Source organism: Hemiscyllium ocellatum, chromosome 3 (assembly GCF_020745735.1).
Source record: "Hemiscyllium ocellatum isolate sHemOce1 chromosome 3, sHemOce1.pat.X.cur, whole genome shotgun sequence".
Classification (NCBI taxonomy): Eukaryota; Metazoa; Chordata; class Chondrichthyes; order Orectolobiformes; family Hemiscylliidae; genus Hemiscyllium; species Hemiscyllium ocellatum.
In genome coordinates, this window is record NC_083403.1 from 9,437,476 (window position 1) to 9,459,287 (window position 21,812).

Genomic DNA, 21,812 nt, shown 5'->3' on the forward strand with positions numbered 1-21,812 from the left:
TGATGCATGATGTCCCATGTACAACGTCATGCTAACTGCTCCTAATCAAACCCTGTCTTTCCAAATGCATGTGTATCTTATCTCAGAATCTTCTCAAGTAACTTACCTACCATAGATGTTAGGCTTACTAGTCTGTAGTTCCCAGGTTTTTCTTTGCAGCCCTTATTGAATAAGGGCACAGCATTCGCTAACCTCAAATCTTCCAAGACCTCACCCGTGGCTAACAATGATGCAAAAATATCAGCCAGGGCACTCGCAATTTCTTCTCTAACATCTTGCAGTGTTCTTGGATATATCTGGTCAGGACCAGGAGATTTATTCACCTTCTTACATCCTAATCCATCCAATACCTCTTTTACTGTGATATGGATTGTCCCCATGCTATGAGCACTAACTTGCCCAAGTTCCCAAGTTTTCATGTCTTTCTCCATCGTAAACACAGAGGAGAAATATTTATTGAGGACCTCACCCATTTCCTGTGATTCTACACATAAAGGTGCACCATGGTCCTTGAGGGGGCTTATTCTCTCTCTAGTTATTATTTTTTCCTTCAATGTACCTGATGTACCTCTTTGCATTCACCTTAATCTTCTCAGCCAAGGCTATTCTGTGCCCCCTTTTTGCCCTCCTGATTTCCTCCTTCAGTAAACTCCTATATCCCCTATATACCTCCAGGGATTCCCTTGATCCCATCTGTTTGGCCCTGAGCCATACCTCAATATCTCTTATCATCCAGGGTTCCCAATTTCTGTCAACCTTAACCTTCATCCTCACAGGAATATATAGACCTTGAACTCTAGCTACCTCACTTTTAAAGGCCTCCCACTTGCCAGTGGTCCCTTTCCCTGCAAACAAACTACTCCAATCAACCCCTGCAAGCTCCTGCCTAATTCCATCAAAATTTGCCTTGCCCCAATTTAGAACTTGAACCTATGGACTAGTTTTGTCCCAAAACATAACTGTCTTAAAATTAATAGTACTATGGTCACTGGTCCCAAAGTGCTTCCCCACTGTCACCTCAGCGACCAGTGCTGCCCTACGTCTCAAGAGTAGGTCAGGTTTTGCCTCTTTCTTGAGTAGGACCCTCTATATACTGCTTTCTTCTACGCACTGAACAAACTCTACCCCATCTAAGACCTTAACGCTCTGGCAGTCCCAGTCTCTGTTAGGAAAATTAAAATCCCCTACTCTGACAACCCTACTGCTCCTGCAAGTCTCCCCAGTTTCCCTGATATTTGTTTCTCTAATTCCTGTTGACTATTTGGGGGCCTATAGTGCAAAACGTCACCATCTTCTTATTTCTTAGCTGCACTCACAAAGCAATAAGGATCAGAGAATGGCAGAGAACAAAATATATTTCTAATGGGAGGATCCACAATCTATGGCTAACTAAAGAAGTTAGGCAAAATATAAAACTTAAGAGGTAAGTATATATTTGCATAAAAATGCTTGGCAGGTCAATAATTGGTCAAATATAAATAACAGCAGAGAATGACTAAAAGGTTAATCAGGAGGAGGAAACTAAAACATGAAAGCAAGCTAGCTAGGAATAAAAAATGGATAAGAGTTCCTACAGTTAATTAAAATAGAAAAGAGTAATTAAAATGAGTGAAGAGTAAGAATGCAGTTACAGGCAGAAAACAAGTAAATCACACATAGAGTGACCCGAATATTTTTCTTCCATCTTCTTTATGAGGAATACAGACAAAAATACAGTAATAGCTATCATTCAGGAGTTGGAAAAGAGAAAGGGAGTTAGAAAATGTTCACTCATGAGGGAAGTGGTATAAAGTTGCAGCCTTTTCCAGGTGAACTTCATCCAAGGGTCCTGAAAGAGGAGTCAAATGAGTAGTAGAAGTGTTGGTGTTACTTTTCTAAAACTTCCTGGATTTGGGAATTGTTCCAACAGACTGAGAAGTAGAAAATATAACCCTTTTATACAAGATGGGCAGGTGGCAGATTATAGGAAACTAAAGGGCACTTATCTTGATATTTGTCATGGAAAAGCTGTTAGAATCAATCATTGAAAAAACTATAGCTGTATATGTAAAGAAACTCAAAATAATTAGGAATTAACAGAAACGAGATAAGAAATTGCTGGAAAATCTCTGTGGATAGAAAGTAGAGTTAACATTTCAGGTCCAGTGACCCTTAATCAACATGGTTTTGCAAAAGAAAAATCATGTGTAACCATCAAAACTCGTAGTAAAGTTAGTAACATACTTGCTTGGATAGGACATTGGCTGGCTGGCAAAAGAAAGAGACTAACCAAAAATGACTGGCAGCATGTAACAAGCAGAGTCCCACAACCATCTGTGCTAGGGCCTCAACATTTTGCATTATCCATTAGTGCCTTCAGTGAAGGACACAAATGTGTGGAAATTTGCAGACAACACTGCAACACATTTGGTAGGAAAGTATTGTGTGAAGAAGACAAGAATGTTGCAGAAAAATTTGGATCGGCAGTGTGAGTGGCAAATACCTGGCAGATGGAGTGTACTGTGGGCAAATGTGGAGTTGTCCACTTTGACAGGAAGAATGTAAAAGTAAAGTATTACAAGGCACAAAATGTCCACAGCAGGTGTGATGTCCCTGGCCCTACATTCATCCCTCAAACATTTTGGACAACAAGGATACCTATGTCAGGCTCCTACTTATTAACTACAGCTCTGTCTTTAACACCATAATTCCAAACAAACTCATCTCCAAATTCTGGGACATAGGTCTCTTTTCCCTCTCTCTATAACTGAATTCTCAACTTCCTGGCCAACAGACCGCAGTCAGTAAGGATAGGTGACAACACCTCCTTCCATGATAATCCTCAACACCAGTGCCGCGCAAGGCTGTGTATTCAGCCCTTTGCTTTATCTTTTATACACATATATACCAACTTCCACACCAACTCCATTAACTAGTTTAATGATGGCAACATCATTGTAGATCAGATCTCAAACAACAATGGGATAGAGTGCAGGAAGGAGATACAGTAATTAATAGAATGGTGTAAAGACAACAGTCTCTCCGTCAATGTCAGCAAAACAAACGAGATGATCATTGGATCCTGGAAGCGAACTGGAGGGTATGCCCCTGTCTGCATCACTGGTGCTGAGGTGAAGATGATCAAGAGTATCAAGCTCCTGGGACTGACAATCACCAACAATTTGTCTTGGTCCAGCCTTGTTGACATTACAGTCAAGAAAGCACAGCAATATATCTACTTCCTCAGGAAGCAGAGGGAATTCAGCATGTCCATAAAGATATTGATCTTTATAGATGCACCATACAAAGCAACCTATCTGGATGCACTGTGTGGTATGGCAACTGCTCATCCCAAGACCAAAAGTAACTGCAGAGAGTTATGAACACAGCGCAGTCCATCATGCAAACCAGCCTTTCATCCATTGACTCCATCTGTACTTCCCTCTGCTTTGGGAAAGCAACCAACATGATCAAAGACAACTTTCACCCCAGTTATACTCTCTCCCAGTCTCAGGCAGAAGATATGAAAGTTTGTATATATGTACAAACAGATTCAACAACAACTTCTTCCTCACTGTTACCAGCTATTTGAATGGATCTCTTTAATGTTAATGTTGATCACTTTCTGCATCTTCTCGGCAGCTGTAAGATTGTATCCTGCACTCTGTTCTGTTATCCTGATGCATTTGTGTAGTAGAATCTGCCTATAAAGCACTTAAGACAACAATTCTCAATGTACCTCACCACATGTGACAGTAATAAATCAAATCAAATCAAATAGAGAGCAACTGTGGAATTCTGAGTTGCAAAATAATGTAGGTATTCTTGTGTATGAGTCACAAAAATGTTAGCAGGTACAGAATGTAATGAAGAACAGCAATGTGATTCTATCCTTTATTGTAATTTAATATGTTCAAGGTGAAAGGGGAAACATTTAAAAGGGAGCTAAGGGGCAACGTTTTCATGCAGAGTGGCCTGTGAATGGAATGAGCTGCCAGAGGAAGTAGAGGCTGGTATAATTACAACAGTTAAAAGGTATCTGGTTAGGTATGTGAATGGAAAGGGTTTAGAGGGATATGGGCCAAGTGCTGACAAATGGGACTAGATTAGTTTAGAATATCTGGTCAGCATGGACAAGTTGGACTGAAGGGTCTGTCTCCGTGCTGTACATCTCTATAACTCTATAATATAAAATTAAGATGTTATGATTCAGTTATGCAGGCCAATGGTGAAACTGCATCCCAAACACAGGAGAACCTCGATTATCCAAACGTGATAGGTAGGTGCTATGTTGTTTAGATATTCGATTATTCGGTTAATTGATTAAATGCCTTTCATCTGGGGCTCGGAGTTTGTAAAGTCTGTTCCCCGTTCAGGAGACTGCAGCAGCAGCAGCACACAGCATGCATGAGACCCTGCCCCCAAACCCGCCCAACAACTCCCTCACCCCAACCCCATCAAACCCCACCCCATTCCCATGCAACCCTGCCCCCAACACCCCCGCCCCCAACCCCATGCAAAGTTTCCCCCAACACTAATTCTGTGCAACCTCGCCTCCAACAACGCCCAACCCAGTGCAACACCGGCTCCTCCCCCCCCCACCCGCTCCCGTGGAACCCCAAACCAACCCCATTTATCACTCCCCCCCTGCCCTAACCCCTTTCCCTCCCACCCCCTCTCCGGAGTAGCTGGACTGGACACCAACAACAAGACTGCTACTGCTGCTGCTGCTGCTGTTGCCTTTGTGGGGTAAGCCTCCAAATAGCACACACACACGCAGCCGCAGCCACGCGCACACAACTTTTTTACTGCAACATTTTGATAGGTTCCACCTTTGCCCTGTACAGGACAATGTTGGAGAGATTATCTGTGGAGGGGGGGGTTAGGGTACACCCCTGTGAAGAACTCCAGGGAAAGTGTGGGGAGACAGAAAGAGCGGGCAGACAGTCATTTGGAGATGATGCCTGTTTAATCTCTGTAAACAAAAGACGCAATCACTGTTGGAAACATGTATTTGATGTAACGTTTCTATCGGGACCACGAGATCTTCTTCAGATAATCCGATTTTCGGATAATTAGTATTCGAATAATCGAGGTTCCTCTGTACTGTGTGCAGTTTTGAGCTCCTTTTTAAAGAAGTGTATAAATCAATCTGAGATGGTCCAGAGGAAATTTATTAGATTTATACTTGGAATGAATGGGTTGTCTTATGAGGATAGGTTAGACAGGCTAGGTTTGTTTCCACTAGAGATCACAAGAATGAAGGGTGATTTGATTTGAAGTACATGGGATCCTGGCTGATCTTGACAAGATAGATGTTGATTTTTTCTCTTGTCAGTCGATGCAGAAATAAAATATTTTTAAGAGAGATGTGGATAGATTCTTGCTAGGCAGGGGAATCAGATATTATCAGTTGGAGATGGGAATGTAAAATTTAAAACATAAGCAGATAAGCTATGCAGTTATGGCTGAGCAGGCTCAAGGTGAAAAATGATCGGGTTTTGCTCCTATTTTTACAATTGTATTGTCATACCAGGACCTGCAAATTCCTCTCCAAGTCACATACTGTCATGACATGAAATTCCATTATCAATTCTTCACTATCACTGGGTCAAAATCTTGGAAGATCCCCTCCGACAGTATTATGGGTGTACCTTTATCACATAGCTGCAGTGGTTCAACATTAGAGCTCACTGCTTCTTGTCAGAGGCAGTTAAGGATGGGAAAGAAAACTTGCTGTAACCAGTAAAGCCAACATTCTTCAAATGAGTTTTAGAACTTAAATAAACCTGTTATTCACAAATATCTTAACCTCAAGGGTATGCTATATTGATGCCAGCTCTTTTTCTGCTGGCATTTAAATATAGGAAGATTAATTGAAATGCTTTACTTAACCCTTATTGTCAAACAAATTGTTATTATTCTTGCCCCAGCTTCTCAGTCAAACCTCCAAATTTTGGAGAAAAGAAAATAAATTTACAGTACTAACCCACCAATTAACTTACGCTCTTCCTGAGATCTCAATTTGTTTTATTTGTCCTGGCTCATTTCATTGAATCTGGCCTGCCTCATATTTATGAAGTGTATCAACAAACATGGATGACTGAATATCTGTTTCTCCAGATGACCTCATTATGAATATTTGCCTGAACTCCCAGTCCAATTTACTAGATTGGAGTATTTTTGTTTGCTCACTAGCAGGATGTGGGTGTCACTGAATGGGCCACCATTTATTGCCAATTCTTAGTTGCTCTTGTAAAGGTGCTGGTGAGCTGCTTTCATGGCCTGCTGTAGTCCATGTGTTATAGGTAGACGCTCAATGTCCTTGGGAAAGGAATTCCAGGATTATACAGGCTCAGCTAGACTATTAACTTTATTTGATTGCCATCGTTATGAGATTATATTAAGTTATTCTTTCTTTGATCTGTTTCTCAGCAGCATTCATTTAAACAATATTAGAAGGTTCGATGCAGAGTAAATTTTCTGTTATGGAATCTACGAATTACGGTGCTTAACTGACATTTTGATCAAATTATTACTAATTTCTAAATGGTGGATTCTTTATTAGCAGATCAAAACTTGCTTTAAAAATATCCACGCTTGATTAATGGGTATGACAGGTATTGTGGGAGCACCATTATATATGTCGCATGTAATCTGCATGGGGTACAGGGAATGGATAAGGATGTGAGAATGAGGCTGAGGGAGCAGATTCAACTTTCATATAACTGAGATAAAAGCCCAGAGAACCAAGATGAATATTCTTTCTGGTCTATAACAGCACCTGCCCACCTCCTTTCCTTAATCAGAACTGCTTTTAGGACTGACATTCCAACACAATTCCAACCCCATTATCTCAATTCAATTCATTCCACATGCTGTCAAGAAATAGTTGAAGGTACTGGCTACTGCAAAAGCTATGGTCCCTGACAACATTCCAACAATAGTACTGAAGACTTGTGCTCCAGAACTCGCCGTACTCCTAGCCAGGCTGTTCCATTACAATATAACAGTGGCATCTAATCAAAAATATAAAAAAACACCCAGGTAAGTCCTTAACACAAAAAGCAAGGCAAATCCAACCCAGCAAATTATGCCCCATCAGTCTCTACTCGATAATCAATAATGTAATGGAAGGTGTCAGCAACAATACGACAAAGCAGCATCTTTTCAGCAATAATCTGCTCAGTGATGTCCAGTTCAAGTTCTGCCAAGGCCATTCAGTTCCTGACCTCATTACAACCTTGATTCAAACATGGACAAAAGACTTGTAATTCAGAGGTGAGATGAGAGTGACAGACATTGATATCAAAGCCACATTCGAAAAAGTGTGACATCATGAAGCCCTAGCAAAACTAGAATCAGTGGGTATCAGAGAACAAACTCTGTACTGGTTAAAATCATACATGGCACATAGGATGATGGTTTTGGTTATCAGTCATCTCAGCTCCAGGACATCTCTTCAGAAGTTCCTCAGGGCCAACCATCTTCAGCTGTTTCATCAATGATACTCCCTCCATCATAAGGTCAGAAATTTGGATGTTCAGCAATGATTGAGTTGATTTGTTATGATAGTGCAATGGTGAGAATAAATCAATGATCAGCACTATTCACGACTCCTCATATATTGGAGCAGTTCATGTTCAAATGCAGCAAGATCTGGACAATATCCAAGCTTGGGACGACAAGCAGCAAGTAACATTCATGCCACAGAAATGCCAACAGTGACCATCTCCAGTGAGAGACAATCTAACCCCTGTTTCTTGTCATTCAAAAAATCACTGAATCCCCTCCATCAACATCCTGTGGTGATGTTAGGGGTCAGAGTGTTGGGATTACCAGTCACCAGACACTGAACTGGATTTACCTTTAACATAGAGTGGCTACAAGAGGCAATCAGATACTAGGAACAATCTCCACCAGTGATGCTCAGTAAAAGCAATGTGTACTATCTACAAGATTCACTGCAGAAATTCACTGAAAGATTTTTCGACAGCAACTTCCAAACTCACGGCCATTTCCATCTAGAAGGACAAAGGTAGCAGATACACGTGAACACTGCCAACTGCAAGTTCCCCTTCAAGTCACTCACCATCGTGACTTGGAAATATGTCCCTTATTGCTGGGTCAAAATCCTGAAATTCCCTCCCTAAGTGCATTGTGGATCTACAAACAGCACATGGGCAGCAGTAATTCAAGAAGGTAGCTCACTACCACCTTGTCAAAGGCATTTAGCGACGAAGGTAAATGCTGGCCAGCCAATGATGCCCACATCCCATGTATGAATAAACAAAATCTTCTCAGAGTGAAATGGTGAACGCAGGACCCATTTATCTGGTGTTGGCTCTCCACCATATTGGGAAATTTCTTGACTCCTTGTTCCTACTACATTTATTCAGTTTTGATCCAGTGTTTCAGGTCTGTGACTGTGACAGTCCTGGGTTATTTATGTCATTCATTTGTATGCACATACACTCAATGTTTTCTTTTCATACCTCCAGGTAGGAATTCTTGCAATCCAGATAATATGGACACGGGATTCAGAAGATGCAATTAAGCTTGCAAAAGACAGTAAAAAGATTATGCAAACAACTAACCAGAAGTTTCTAGATCTGCTGAATGCCCTAATCAGCCAAACAACATACGACCTGACTACATTTCAAAGAATCCAGTTTGAAACTCTCGTCACCATCCATGTTCACCAGAGGGACATATTTGATGACTTGGTATGGTGAAAGATTTTATATTTGTATTTCAATTCTCATTTATTCTTTCACTTTTGTACTGTTGGTTAATATTTTTAAACTAACCCGGATTCCTTCACAAAAGTTGCCATTTCACAGAGAGATGGAAATGTTCTGGCATATATATAAGAGGAGCAGAAGTAGAATATTTGGCCCCCTGATTCTGCTTTGGCATTCAATAAGATTATGGTTGATATGTTCATATTTTGAATTTCACAGCCCCGTCCATAATGTTGAGTTAGGATGGCCATCGCCTAGTGGTGTTATCACTAGACTGTTAATCCAGAGACCCAGGTAATATTCTGGGGTAATAAGCTTAAATCCCACAACAGATGGTGGAATTTGAATTCAATTTTTTTTAAAAAGTCCTGAATTATGAGTCTAAAGATGACCACAAATCCATCGTTAGGGGAAAAGCCCATGTAGTTCATAAAAGTCATGTAAAGAAGGAAACTGCCATCATTACCTGGTCTGGACTACATGGAACCCTAGAGCTACAGCAAAGTGGTTGACTTTTAATGCCTTCTGGGCAATTAGGGTAATAAATCCTGGCCTAGCCAGTGATGCCCTCATTTATTAGGAATGGAGGAAGAGAAATGGCAAATTTCTCCTCTCCAACCTGTTTACCATTAAAAAACTTACAGCTGATCTTTCATCTGACTATATGTAACTTTCGTCTCAGTATCATGCCTTCACTTAAGAAAAGTATCAACCTTACATTGATTTTGAGTTTTAAAATTTTGCCACCTTTTCTTTTAAGAAATTTTACCTAACTTCCCATCTGAAAGATCTGGCTAATCCAAAGTTTGTGAGAAGATTTGTAGCTCGGGTGCTCGTTGTTGTAGTTCTGTTCGCCGAGCTGGGAGTTTTTCTTGCAAACATAATCTTTGTAATCATTAAAAACACAGAAATAGACAACACACACCGGATCATCAACGCCACACTCACAGGAATCCGATTCACGAGAGTGGAAGAAAAGGACAACCAGCTCCCATTCCTGGACGTGATGGTACAAAGAACACCGAACGGAGAATTCACACGAAGGTATACAGAAAAGCCACACACACAGACCATGTCCTGAACTACGAAAGCAACCACCCCAACACACACAAATGAAGTTGCATCAGGACATTATTCAAAAGGGCCACAACACACTGCAGCACACCTGAACTACAAAAAGAGGAAGAAGAACACCTATACAAGGTATTCAACAAAAACGGATACCCGCGCAATTTCATTAACAGATGCCTCAGGGAAAGACAACGAAATGAGGACATGCCACAACCCAAAGGACTGGCCACACTCCCATACATCAGGAGCATTTCTGAACTGACAGCCAGACTGCTGCGACCACTAGGACTCATAACAGCACACAAACCAACAGCCACTCTCAGACAACAACTCACCAGAACAAAGGACCCGATAACCAGCATGAGCAAAACCAACGTGGTTTACAAAATCCCATGCAAGGACTGCACAAAACACTACATAGGGCAAACAGGAAGACAGCTAACAACCCGCATCCATGAACACCAACTGGCCACGAAACGACACGACCAGCTATCCCTAGTAGCCATACACTCAGATGACAAACAACATGAATTCGATTGGGACAACACCACCATTATAGGACAGGCCAAACAGAGAACAGCCAGGGAATTCCTAGAAGCATGGCACTCATTCACGAATTCGATCAACAGACACATCGACCTAGACCCTATATATCGGCCACTGCAGCAGACAGCTACTGACAACCGGAAGCGGCAGATTCAAACCAGTATAAATGCCGGAGGAATCAGCACAGAAGCGCTTCACAGGAGGCTCCCAAGCACTGAAGATGTCACCTAGAAAGGGGACGAAACGTTTGCAAGAAAAACTCCCAGCTCGGCGAACAGAACCACAACAGATCTGGCTAATGTTTAGGCTTCCGTCTAATTCGACATGTCCAACCAGTGGAAATCATTTCTATCTATTCACTGTATCCACTATCTATCCACTCAAATCAAATTACCATGGATCTTCTAAATTCCAGAGAATACAGGATTGGTTAGCTGAAAGGAGTATCCTGGGAATCAATCCTGCAGCTTCAACTAGCTTCAACATAAATTAATGCGTTGGATGAAGGAACTCAATATAGCTAATTTTATAACAGAAAGATGAGTAAAGATGTAAGTTATCAAGGGTGCCTGAGAGGTCAACAAAGAAATTTAGTGAGTCAACAAAATTTTGGTATGGAGTGTAATATTGCAAGCTATGAAATGTTCACTTTGGCAGGGTGTCTTGGTGTATCAATCACAAAGGGTTAATATATAGGTTCACCATGTGGTTAAGAAGGCACGTGTAATTAAAAACAGAAATTTCTGTGAAGACACAGTAGGTATGACACATGAGAAGTAGATGTACAATTTTGGTGTCCTTGCTTCAGAAAGGATATAATACAAGAAAACTGTTCAGAGAAGGTTCATTCGATTTATTCCTGCGATGGATGAGTTAACTAATGAAGGGTTTTGGATTAGTGGTGCTAGAAGAGCACAGCAGTTCAGGCAGCATCCAAGGAGCAGCGAAATCGACGTTTCGGGCAAGAAGGCTTTTGACCACTGTTTGGTGTCAAATTTCTTGAATGTTGTTTAGAGCTGCACTCATCCAGGCAAGTGTAGAATATTCCATCACCCACCTGATTTGTGCCCCATCAATGGTAGACAAGCTTTGAAGAGCCAGGAAGTGAGTTATTCATGACAGCATTCCTCACCTCTGATATGCTCTGATACCCACTGCATTTGCATGGTGAGTCCAGTTGAGTTTCTGATCAATGATAACTGCCAGGATTTTGATAGTGAGAGAATCAGTCAAGATGTAATTAAATTTTGAAGGGGTTAAGTTGCATTGTCTTGTTTTGGAGAAGGCACTTGCCTGGGTTTGCATGGCACAAATGTCATTTACCATTTTTACAAGATTTACAACCATGTAAATCCAAGGTTGGACGATTTGAGCTCTGGGGAGAGGTTGAATAGGCTGGGGCTGTTTTCCCTGGAACAATGGAGGCTGAGGGGTGACCTTATAGAGGCTTAGAAAATTATGAGGGGCATAGATAGGATAAACAGACAAAGTCTTTTCCCTGGGATTGGGAAGGCCAGAACCAGAGGGCATATGTTTAGGGTGAGAGGGGAACGATATAAAAGAGACCTAAGGGGCAACTTTTTCACACAGAAGGTGGTACGTGTATGGAATGATCTGCCAGTGGAAGTGGTGATGGCTGGTACAATTGCAACATTTAAAAGGCATTTAGATGGATATATGAATGGGAAGAGTTTGGAGGGATATGGGCCGGGTGCTGGCAGATGGAACTAGATTGAGTTGGGATATCTGGTCGGCATGGATGGGTTGGACTGAAGGATCTGTTTCCATGCTGTACACCTCTATGACTCTATTCGGTCTTACTATCAAAGGCTGTCATTCTCAGTTAATCTTTAGAATTCATCTGTTTCGTTCATGAGTGATCCAAGACTGTAATGAGGTCAAGAGCTGAGAAGCTGCGCTGGAAACCAAACTCTGCATCAGTGAGCAAGTTATTGCTAGGCAATGGCTGCTTGATAACACTGTTGATGACATCTCCACCGATTTACCAAGATTGAGAGTAGACTGATGGGTTAATTGCCCAAATGAGTTTTGTCCTGCTTTTTGTGTGCAGGATATATTTGGGCAAATGTCCACATTGTCAGATATATGCAAGCACTCTATTTGTAATGGAACAGCTTATCTTGGTGTGTGGCAAGTTCTGGAGCACAAGTCTTTAGTACTATAGCAGACCTGTTGTCTGGGCCCAAGTCTTTGCAGTATCCATGTCTCCACCATTTCTTGATATAAGTGGAATGAATCAAATTGGCTGAAGCATCTGTGATGCCAGTGACCAGTGAAAGAGGCCGAGATGGATCATCTACTTGGCACTTCTGGTTGAAGATTGCTGCAAATATTTCGGCCTTATTTTTTGTACTGATATGCTGTGCTCGCCAATCATTGTGGATGGGAATATTTGTGGAGCCTCTTCATTCAGTGAGTTATTTAATTGTTAACCACTATGGCTGGATGTGGCAGGATTGCAGAACTTTGATTAGATCTGATTTTTTGGAGAATTACTTAGCTCTGACTACCACTTGCTTCTTATGCCATTTGGAATGCAAGTACCTATAGTTCTATATTGTAACTTCACCAATTGACAACTTAATTTTATGTATGCCAGGTGCTCCTCCTGGCATGTGCTTTTGCACTGTCCATGGAACCAGGGTTGATCCCCTGGTTTGGTTGTAATTGTAGAGTGGGGGATATGCCAGGTCATGATGTTTCAGTTTGCATTGGAGTGTGATTTTGTTGATATTAATGGCCCACAGCACCTCCATGGATGCCTAGTCTTGAGTTCAAGATTGGTTCAAAGTCTTTCCCATTTCGCACGGTGGTAGTCAACATAGAGTCATAGCATGGAAACAGATCCTTCAGTCCAACCAGTCCATGTCAAACATAATCCCAAATTAGGTGAGTCTCACCTGCTTGCTCCTGGCTCATATCCTTCCAAACCTTTCCTATTCATGTGCTTATTCAAATATCTTTGAAGCACTGTAATTGTACCCACATTCCACCACTTCCTTAGGAAGTTAATTCCACACACGAACCACTTTTTGTGTAAAAAAAATTGCCCCCATGTCATTTTTTTAAAAATCTCTCTCTCCTCACCTTAAAGTAGTGCACCCTCATCTTGAAATCTCTCATCCGAGGGAAAAGATAACTACCATTAACTCAATGTATCACTGTCATTATTAAATAAATGTCAATCAGGTCACCTCTCAACCTCCTATGCTCCAGTGAAAAATGTCCTAGCCTATCCGACCTTTCTTTAAAACTCAAACCTTCCAAACTTGGCAGCATCCTGGTAAATCTATTCTGAGCCGTCTCTACCTTGATAATATCCTTTCTATAACTGGGCCACCAGAACTGGACACAGTATTCCCGAAGAGGACACACCAATGTCCTGCACAACCTCAACAAGACTTCCCAGCTCAAATGCTCAAAGGACTGAGCAATGAAGGCAAGCAAGCATACCAAACACCTTTTTAACCATCCTGTCTATATGTGATGAAAATGTGTTGCCGGAAAAGCGCAGTAGGTCAGGGAGCATCCAAGGAGCTGGAGAATTGTCGTTTCGGGCATGAGCCCTTCTTCAGGAATTCCTGAAAAAGGGCTCATGCCCGAAACGTCGATTCTCCTGCTCCTTGGATGCTGCCTGACCTGCTGCGCTTTTCCAGCAACACATTTTCAGCTCGGATCTCCAGCATCTGCAGTCCTCACTTTCTCCTGTCTATATGTGATGCAAGCTTCAAAGAATTATGTATCTGCACTCTGAGGTCTCTCTATTCTCCAACACTATCCAAGACCCTACTAGTAATTGTATAAGCCCTACTCTCGTTTATTATACCAAAATGCAATACCTTACATTTATCCAGAAAGAAACCATCTAACATTTTTCAGCCCATTGATCCATTTGGTCAAGGTCCCTTAGTAATCTTAGAAAACCTTCTTCACTGTCTACTCTGCCACAAATTTTAGTATCATCTCTAAACGTATTATCCATGCCTTCTATAGTCTCATCCAAATCATTTATATAAATGGCAACAAAAGAGGACCTAGAAGTGATCCCCGCGGAATACCTCTGATGATGTAATGTGTTGTCAATGTGAAGGACTTCACTGTCACAAGGACTGTGTGGTGGTCAATCCTACTGATACTGTTATGGACACATACATCTGTGACAGAGTATTTAGTGAGGATGACATCAAGTACGGTTTTGGGGCAGCACGGAGGCTCAGTGGTTAGCACTGCTGCCTCACAGCACCAGGGTCCCAGGTTTGATTCCAGCCTTGGGCGACTGTCCTTGTGAAGTTTGCACATTCTCCCTGTGTCTGCATGGGTTTCCTCCGGGTACTCCAGTTTCCTCCCAAAGTCCAAAGATGTACAGTTCAGGTGAATTGGCCATGCTAAATTGGTCATAGTGTTAGGTGCTTTAGTCAGAGGGAAATGAGACTGGGTGGGTTACTCTTCGGAGGGTCATTGTGGATTTGTTGGGCCGAAGGGCCTGTTTCCACACTGTAGGGAATCTAATCCAGTCTAATCTAATCCTGTGGGTATCTCACCACCTATCATAGAGTCATAGAGTCACAGAGATATACAGCAAAGAAACAGGCCCTATGGTCCAACTCGTCCATGCCGACCACATATCCTAACCCAGTCTAGTCCCACCTGCCAGCATCTGGCCAATATCCCTCCAAACCCTTCCTATTCACATACCCACCCAGATGCCTTTTAAATGTTGCAATTGTACTAGCCTCCACACTTCCTCTGGCATCTCATTCCATATACATACCACCCTCTGCATGAAAAGTTGATCTTTAGGTTTCTTTTATATCTTTCCCCTCTCACCCTAAACCTATGCCCTCTAGATCTGGACATTCCCATCCTAGTGAAAATACTTTGTCTATATATCCTATCTATACCCCTTATGATTTCATAAGCTTCTATACAGTCACCCCTCAGCCACCAACACTGCAGGGAAAACAGCCCCAGCCTATTCAACCGCTCCCTATAGCTCAAATCCTCCAACCGTGGCAACATCCTTGTAAATATTTTCTGAACCCTTTCAAGTTTCGCAACACCCTTCCAATAGGAAGGAGACCAGAATCATACACAATATTCCAATCCTTGTGGCACTCCACTGGTCACAGGCCTCCAGTCTGAAAAGCAACCCTCCACCACCACCTCTGTCTTCTACATTTGAGCTAGTTTTACATCCAGATAGCTAGTTCTCCCTGTATTCCATGAGATCTAATCATGCTAATCAATCTCCCATGGGGAACTTTGTCGAACACCTTACTGAAGTCCAGATAGATCACATAAAGGGTGGACGCTAGGAAATTGTTTCCGTTAGGCGAGGAGACTAGGACCCGTGGACACAGCCTTAGAATTAGAGGGGGTCAATTCAGAACAGAAATGAGGAGACATTTCTTCAGCCAGAGAGTGGTGGGCCTGTGGAATTCATTGCCACAGAGTGCAGTGGAGGCCGGGACACTAAATGTCTTCAAGGCCGAGATTGATAGATTCTTGTTGTCTCGAGGAATTAAGGGCTACGGGGAGAATGCTGGTAAGTGGAGTTGAAATGCCCATCAGCCATGATTGAATGGCGGAGTGGACTCAATGGGCCGAATGGCCTTACTTCCACTCCTATGTCTTATGGTCTTATGCTGCAAATGTGTTGCTGGTCAAAGCACAGCAGGCCAGGCAGCATCTCAGGAATAGGTCCACCAATCTGCCCCCATCAATCCTCTTTGTTACTTCTTCAAGAAACTCAGTCAAGTTTGTGAGACATAATTTCCCATGCACAAAGACATGCTGACTACCCCTAATCAGTCCTTGCCTTTCCAAATACATGTACATCCTGTCCTTCAGGAATCTCTCCAACATCAGGCCTACCACCAACATCAGGCTCACTGGTCTATAGTTTCCTGGCTTGTCCTTACCACCCTTCTTAAACAGTGGCATCTTGTTAGCCAACCTTCAGTCTTCCGGCATGTCACCTGTGACTATTGATGACATAGTCAGACATTATATCCCAGACACCTTTGAGAAATGCTACCTTTCTAGCATATGCATATCTGCATATAACGCTGTGTTACTACACAGAACAGAGAACAGTACAGCACAGTACTTGTACCCTCACAGGTTACATCATCCCTTTTTGGTATGCCTGCTGCTATAGTGCACGTTATTGAAGAAATCAATCCTGTAATTGGAATGTCAATGTCGAATGAGGGATCTGCTTGACCATGAGGATGTAAATTGTATTTGAATGCAATGCTGCTACATTGTAATAACATTTAAAATGTTTTCTGTTTCTGATGTCGTACTCATGTATGCATATGAATATTCTACTTTTCCCTCTACAGGTAAAAATGCATATCAGATCAATTACTGACTTTGAATGGTTGAAACAAAGCAGAGTTTATTTTAGAGATGAAACGCAAGATATCATAGTGGGAATCACTGATGTAGAATTTATCTATCAAAATGAATTTTTGGGATGCACTGATAGACTTGTTATCACACCTTTGACAGACAGGTGAGGATAAATCTTTGATGCTTCACTTGTTTTTTTCTCATTGTTACCATCATGATAAATGGGAAGTAGTAATTACATTTAAATTACCTGACTTGAAGACTTCTGGATCCAGGTTCCAGAACTAAGCTTGTGTTGTCTTAGCCCTCTCATAACTGATCTGACCAGGAACTAATTATGTGAAAGCTACGATTGGCAAACATCTAAATTTCCTAGTTTACACGCATGAGTTATTATCATGCTAAAAATTAAATTACACAAAACCCAAGGGCAGATTCACCCCTAATAGCACCTAGGAATTTTTAATCACAGGGATAATCAATCAGAGAATGTCACCCCTGTCATTGCTTCTATGAAGAGTTGCTACTCTGATCACAGTTTGGCTCCACCTGGCTCCACCTATCAGCAGCAAGTGCAAGGGTGAGTCAGCCTGCGATTAGAGGAGCAGTGAAAAGCGGTGTGGTGAGCAAGCCAGGACTCACTGCCATTGTTGTGAGCTGGGGAAGCGGGAGATGCAGTTTGAAGCTGACAGGTTCATTGCCTGGTGATGATTTTAGTGACATTGTGATCCAATTACCTGCTAACTATTTACCTACAGTGACAGTCAATGATTTGTCACAATTTCCTGATAATTTATTCAGCTTGTTAAGAAGCAGCAGTTTCAACTAAATAAAAGGTGAAGGGAAAAAAAAAGAAGCAACAGTTTAATTATGATACATTCACTCATGAGACAGTATACCCAATTGTGGCATTGTGAGATGGTTCACTGATGCCAGAGGTCAACAGGCTGTTGGCGCAGAATGTGTTGATCCTGTTAAAGTTGTGAAGGTAGCAAATTGCTCTCTCGCTGAGCTATTAAAGAACTCTTCCTTGGATCTTCCTCTGGTCTTCAATCTGGAGAAGAGCACTCTCTCAGACCCACCTGATGTGGACCATTCAATGAGGGCCACCTAATGAGGACTGCTACCCTCAATAAGTACCTGACAAGAACCTCCATCTGCCCTTGAGTACTTTACCTGCCCTGAGATGCCCCATAAATATCCCTATCCTTGATGATAGAGCAGCCAAGCACAAAACATTACACAAATATCAGTTTGCATGCAGAAGATACGGTGGGGTCAGGGTAAGGAGTGAACGATAGGTAGTGACAGAGCCCAAACAGAGCAAAGAAAGATCCCTGTGGAACACCACTGGTCACCGAGCTCCAAGCTGAATACTTTCCATCTACTACTACCCTCTGACTTCTCTTGGCCAGCCAATTCGGTGTCCAGAGAGCCAAATTTCTCTGAACCCCTTGCCTCCTTACTTTCTGAACGAGCCTACCATGGGGAACTTTATGCTCAATGTTCTACCTTCATCAATGTGTTTTGTCACATGCTCAAAGTATTCAATAAGGCTTGTGAGGCATGACCTGCCCCTCACAAAACCATGCTGACTATCTCTAATCAAACTACGGTTTTCCAAGTAATCATAAATGCTGTTTCTCAGAATCCTCTCCAATAATTTGTCCACTATAGACGTAAGACTGACTGGTCTGTAATTCCCAGGATTAGGGAACTAGAGCTGGATGAACTTCGGATCATTCAGGAGCCAGAGGCTGTGATAAATAAAATGTACAGGGAAGTAGTTACTCTTAGGCATGAAGAAAGCTGGGTGACTGTTCGAAGGGGGAAAACAGTCAGTGGAGGGATCCCCTGTGGTTTTTCCCCTAAAAACCAAGTGTATACCATTTTGGATACTGTTTGGGGGTACAATTTACCAGGGGTATGCAGTGGAACCCAGGTCTCTGGCACAGAGCCTGTCCCTGTTGCACAGAAGGGAAGGAGGGAAAGGAGGAGAGTGTTAGTCATTGGGGACTCAATAGTTAGAGGGTCAAATACAAGGTTTGTTGGGATCAAACGAGACTCATGTTTGGTGTGTTGCTTCCCTGGTGCCAGGGTCCGTAATGTCTTGGATCATATCTTTGGGGTCTTGAAGGGAGAGGGTGACCAGCCTCCAATCGTGGTCCACATAGGTACCAACAACATGGGTAGAAAGAGGAATAGGGATGTAAGGCAGGATTTCAGGGAGCTAGAGTGGAAGCTGAGAGCTTGAATAAACAAAGTTGTTATCTCTGATTTGTTACCTGTGCCATGTGAGAGCGAGACAAGGAATAGGGAGAGATATCAGCTGAACACATGGCTGCAAGGATGGTGCAGAAGGGAGGGTTTCAGGTACTTGGTTAATTGGGGCTCATTCTGGGGAAGGTGGGACCTGTACAAACAGGACAGTCTTCACTTGAACCAGAGGGGTACTAATAACCTGAGTGGGAAATTTACTGGTGCTGTTCAGGTGGGTTTAAACTAGCTCAGCAAGGGGATGGGAACCTGAGGTATAATTGCAGTACACAGGAGGATGAGAGTAGGGAGGATAGGGACAGGATTTCACAGTGACAGGGATGTGCTGGCAGACAGCAAGCTGGTTTGAAGTGTGTCTACTTCAGCGACAGAAGTATCTGAAATAAGGTAGGTGAGCTTGCAGCATGGATAGGTCCCTGGGACTTCGATGTTGTGGCCATTTCGGAGACATGGATAGAGCAGGGTGAGGAATGGATGTTGCAGGTTCCAGGGTTTAGATCTTTCATTAGGAACAGGTAAGGCTGTAAAAGAGGAAGAGGTGTGGCCTTGTTAGTCAAGGATAGTATAACAGTGGCTGAGAGAACTTTTGACAAGGACTCATCTACTGAGGTAATCTGGGCTGAGGTTAGAAACAGGAGAGAAGAAGTTACACTGCTTGGAATTTTTTATAGATCTCCGCAGAGTTCCACGGAGGTGGAAGAGGGGGTTGACAAAATTATTCTGGGTAGGAGTGAAAGGAACAGGGTGATCATTATGGGGGACTTTAACTTCCCCAACATTGACTGGAAATGCTATAACTCTAGTTATAGGATTCGTTTTTATCCTATGTTTACAGAAGGGTTTCCTGACACAACATGTCGAAGATGCCGACAAGAGGGGAGGCCACATTAGATCTGGTGCTTGGTAATGAACCAGGCCAGGTGTTTGATTTAGTTGAGAGTGTGACCATAATTCAGTTATGTTTAGTTTAGCAATGGAAAGGGATAGATACATGCCACAGACCAAGAGTTATCGATGGGACAAGGGCAATTATAATGCAATTAGGCAAGTATTAGGATGCATAGAATGGAGTAACAAAATGCAGGGGATGCAGACAATGGAAATGTGGAGCTGGTTTCAGGAACAGATATTGTGTGTCCGTGATAGGTATGTCCCTGTCAGGCAGGGAGGAGGTGATAAGGTAAGGGAACTGTGGATTGCTATAGAAATTGCATCTCTACTTAAGCAGAAGAAGGAGGCTTATGTGTTGATGAGGCAAGATGGTTCAGATGAGGTCATGGAGAGTTACAGATCAGCTAGGAAGGATTTAAAGAGAGAGTTAAGAAGAGCAAAGGGAGGACATGAGCAATCTTTAGCAAATAGAATAAAAGAGAACTCTAAAGCTTTCTATAGGTATGTGAGGAACAAAAGGATGACTAGGGTAGGAATAAGGCCAGTCAAAGACAAAAGTGGGAAGTTGAGTGTTGACCCTGTGGAGATCAGAGAGATGCTAAACGAACATTTCGCATTAGTTTTCACTCAGGAAAAGGAGAATATTGTAGAGGAGAAGAATGAGGTATGAGATATTAGACTAGAATGGATTGAGGTTAGTTACAAACAGGCGATATCAATTCAAGAAGGAGTGAAAGTAGACAAATCCCCTGCACCAGATGGGATTTATCCGAGGATTCTCTGCGAAGCTAGGGAGGAGATAGCAGAGCCTGTGGCTTTGATATTTGAGTTGTCATTATCTATAGGTTTAGTACCAGCAGACTGGAAGATTGCAAATGTTGTGCCCTTGTTCAAGAAGGGCAGAAGAGATGACCCAGGTAATTATACACTAGTGAGCTTTACTTCTATAGTAGGAAAGGTTTTGGAAAGGATTATAAGAGATAAGATTTATAATCACCTAGCAAGCAACAATTTGATTTCCGATAGTCAACATGATTTCATCAATGGCAGGTCATGTCTCACAAACATTATTGAGTTTTTTGAGAAGTTGACCAAGCATGTAGATGAGGGTAGGTCAGTTGACGTGGTACACATAGACTTCAGTAAAGCCTTTTATAAGATTCCACATGGTTGGAGAAAATGCAAAGGCATGGGATTGAGGGTAATGTGACAGTTTGGATTAGAAATTGGATTTCTGAAAGAAGGCAGCGAGTGGTGGTTGATGGAAAATGTTCAGCCTAGAGTCCGGTTATTAGTGGAGTGCCACAAGGATGTGTTTTGGGACCACTGCTGTTTGTCATTTTCATAAGTGACTTAGACACAGGCATAGGTGGATGGATTAGTAAATTTCCAGATGATACAAAAGTCGGTGGAGTGGTGGACAGTTTGGAATGATGTTACAGGTTGCAGGGGACTTGGATAAACTGCAGAATTGGGCTAAGGGGTGGCAAATGGAGTTCAGTGCAGTGAAATGTGAGGTGATGCATTTTGGGAAGAATAACAGGAAGGCAGAGTACTGGTCAATGAAAAGATTCTTGGTAATGTGGATATGCAGAGAGATCTTGGTGTCCATGTACATAGATCCCTGAAAGTTGCCACTCAGGTTGATAGTGCTGCTAAGAAGGCATAAAGTGTATTAGGTTTCATTGGTAGAAGGTTTGAGTTCTGGATCTGCAATATCATGCTGCAACTATACAAAATGCTAGTGCGGCCGCACTTGGAATAATTTGCAGAGTTCTGGTCGGCATATTTCGGGAAGGATATGAAAGCATTAGAAAAGGTGCAGAGGAGATTTAACAGGATGTTGCCTGGTCTGGAGGGAAGGTCTTATGAGGAAAGGCTGAGAGACTTAGGTCTGTATTCATTGGAAAATCGAAGGCTAAGACG

The 21,812-nt window shown here is 42.3% G+C and overlaps 1 protein-coding gene across 1 annotated transcript in view; it reads left to right on the plus strand.

Annotated features, from left to right (window-relative positions):
- The window catches only part of LOC132834399 (dynein axonemal heavy chain 8-like), a 1,143,262-nt gene that overhangs the window by 697,788 nt on the left and 423,662 nt on the right, over positions 1-21,812 (plus strand). The window contains exons 41-42 of the mRNA XM_060853284.1: positions 8,481-8,705; positions 16,709-16,881. Coding sequence (XP_060709267.1) covers positions 8,481-8,705; positions 16,709-16,881 — 398 coding nt within the window. The remainder of the gene's footprint in view (positions 1-8,480; positions 8,706-16,708; positions 16,882-21,812) is intronic.